Source organism: Vicia villosa, unplaced genomic scaffold, assembly GCF_029867415.1.
Source record: "Vicia villosa cultivar HV-30 ecotype Madison, WI unplaced genomic scaffold, Vvil1.0 ctg.000745F_1_1, whole genome shotgun sequence".
Lineage (NCBI taxonomy): Eukaryota > Viridiplantae > Streptophyta > Magnoliopsida > Fabales > Fabaceae > Vicia > Vicia villosa.
In genome coordinates, this window is record NW_026705334.1 from 728712 (window position 1) to 731773 (window position 3062).

Here is a 3062-nt window from a genome sequence, read left to right on the forward strand (position 1 = left end):
ACGGTAGATGTATGCTTCTATAACATTCGAAATGTATAATAACATGCAAAGCAGTGAAAGCGTTGTCCAAGAAAGTTCTGGTAATGAAGAGGAAACTGAATAGAAACCTGAAATTAAGGTGTCATTTATTTATCTGAATCATTAATTTGGAACTGTTGCTGGATTTCATCATAAGAAAAGTTGTTGCTCCTTTCAATATCATGATATTTGTGCCATTATTTTCCAGCTAGAGACTGCTCCAGTAGATTTCGTTGTCCAACTACTAATCAAACAAGGAATTGCTTTACTAGATACGTTGAATATCATCGTGAGTCATACTCTGTTGACTTTTATTTTTATGGAGCTTCTTGTTTGCATACAACGTAAAGTTGCACCATGCTTTTGTATTAACTTTTTAAATTCATGTACAGATGTGTAGCTGCAAAGGGAGACGGTGCACAAGAATGTGATAAGTTTTCCAAGTAAAATTCTATTAAAAATATATTTTATGTATTTTGCAGCGGATTCGGGTTTAGATGAAAAAACCTAAATCCAATAGATGTGGGCGTGAATGCTATTTTGCCACCCGAATAGCCTTTGAGTTCATATTTAAGTTCAAGTGGTAATTTTGAGTGCAGATTTAGATAGTGTGAAACCCACACCCAATCCGACCCGGTGTCATCTCTAATCGTTGAATTAATTCAAGAATACTCAGTTGCATTCAGTAAAATATGGCTGGTGACTAAATATCTAAGACTCGTTGACAAATCAACAACACATACATAGCAAAAGAAATAAAAAGAGGAATCAAATCATACATCAATATCCTTTACAACATAATGTAACACTAAACCCACATGTTTCATATAAAAATCACATGTCATAACACACTTGCATTTAATTTCCTTCTAAAATGCACACTATCTCCCAGAATCAGATTTGGTCAACGACCTTAACCTAACAAAAAACTTAACCTTCTTATCCAAGTTATTCGACCCATGTTGCTGCTCCTTCCTTTTCTTCCCACTCAAAGAGTCCCAATTCTCAGGCGACCCCATCATCAGCACACTCTCCGGCGACCTCGCTCCAACCACCCCCACCTCCTCATTATCCGTCTGATCACCACCACCAACAGCCGCAGCAACCACCATCCTCCCTTGCATAACAGACATCAACTCCCTCATTGCCACATCAGCATCCTTCCTATTCCTCAACAAAATCTCTCCCACATGCGCCGGTGTAAGGGACCCACCCGAACGAATACACCCCTCAACCGCCTCAAACATAACGTGCGACTCCACCCCAAGGTAGTTTCTCGCTAACTCCCTAAACGCATGCACCCCGCACGTGCTTAAACTCACGTGAACGTCCATGCGTCCACACCGAACCAACGCAGGATCAACACTGTCTCTATGGTTAGTTGTAAAAACCACTAACCTCTCTTCTCCACAACATGACCATAACCCGTCAGTAAAATTCAGGAGCCCCGAAAGCGTGACCCGACTACCTTCGTCACAACCCAAACCCGAACTGGAACCAGAAAACGATGTCGTTTTGTGTTTCTTAGACTTTGAAGCATTTTTCTTCGCGGTTCTATCTGCTGTTAAATCCACAGAGCAATCAATGTCTTCAATCACGATAATTGAACGATTCGTCGTTTGGATCAAAAGCGAACGAAGCTCTGAGTTATCAGAAACTTTGGTGAGTTCCAAATCGTACACATCGTAGCATAGAAAATTCGCCATTGCTGCAATGAGGCTCGATTTACCCGACCCGGGTGGACCGTGGAGCAAGTACCCACGCTTCCACGCTCTCCCGACCCGGTGGTAAAACTCTTTACCCGAAGCAAAAGCGGTTAAATCGTCCTTGATTTGTTTCTTCAGATCTGGCTCCAATGCTAGGGTTTCGAAGGTGGAAGGGTGGCGAAACGGAACGGAAACCCAACCGGATTCAAACGAACCGGTTCCGTTGTTGTTGGTGAAGAGTCTCCGTTCGCGTGAGACGCGCTCGAACTCTTCGGCGCGTGAGGTGATGTGGGAGAGGTAAGACGAGAGGAGCGCGTGGCGGTGGCGCTTTGGGAAACGGAGAGTGAAGCTGCGTTTTTCTTCTAGGGAGTCCTGTACGGCGTCAACGTGGTGTGTCCAGGAGAGGCGGTGGTTGTTGAAGGTGTCGTGGACGGTGTGGTTTGGGGCTACGGCGAAGGAGATGCGGTTGGAGGAAGGGGAGCGTGAGAGGGTGAGACGACGGCACGCGGAGGATGTGGAGTGGTTGACGGCGTTGAGGTAGAGGTGGACGTGACGGTAGAGGTCGTTGAGTTCTACGCCGCAGTAGCCGTTGAATTCGGGGATTTCGAAATAGGAATATGGAGAAAGCAAATCTTGAAGTGATTCGTAGAGTGAATGAAGCACAGAGAGAAGCTGTGATGGAAGCACGTTTTGGAGCACTGTAAGTAACCCTAACAAAGACCACATTTGTGATAATATCTCCATTTTTTGTGTGTTGTTTGTTTGAGATTTTGTGTATGTGTTGTTTGTTGAGAATGGTTTCTTTTTGGGATTGTTATATATATACGTTGCATAAAAGAATGAACATGTTCTGGTAAAGGTTATGTTTTGTGTTGGGTTGTGGAAGAAAAAGAAGCATTAAATAAACATTATATTGCAGATAGGTTAAAGTTAAAGGTAAAGATGATTAAGCAGACCACTTTGCCTTTTGCTTTTACTTTGTTCGTTTGTAGATATGGTTGTTTTTGTTTGTTCATGGACTTAGTAGAGAATTTTTTGCATGCATTGCCTTAGTTGAGAATTGTGTGTTACACTTAAGTCATGCTTTGCTTTAGTGAAGAATCTCTGAAAATGCAAATTTATGTTTGCCAAAGGTTCTTTCTTCTATTTTGTTGTTTATTTTTGTAAAATTTGTGCCAAGTCAATAGCTTAAAGGTTGCGTTTATTTCGTTATTGCTTTGCAACCAAAACCAAGAAAAATGCTAGTGTTTGCCAATGGTTTAGGCTCAACCTTCTTCATCAATTGTTGTTTTTGTTTTTCAGTAAACAATCATTTTTAGTTTCTAAATGTGTGAGATG

At 42.0% G+C, this 3062-nt stretch overlaps 1 protein-coding gene across 1 annotated transcript; it reads right to left on the minus strand.

Annotated features, from left to right (window-relative positions):
• Positions 1 to 535: 535 nt before the first annotated feature.
• Positions 536 to 2765, minus strand: LOC131630850 (AAA-ATPase At4g25835-like). The gene has a single exon (XM_058901595.1). It carries the CDS (start codon positions 2466 to 2468, stop codon positions 900 to 902), a length of 1569 nt encoding a protein of 522 aa, XP_058757578.1. The 5' UTR covers positions 2469 to 2765; the 3' UTR covers positions 536 to 899.
• Positions 2766 to 3062: the final 297 nt, after the last annotated feature.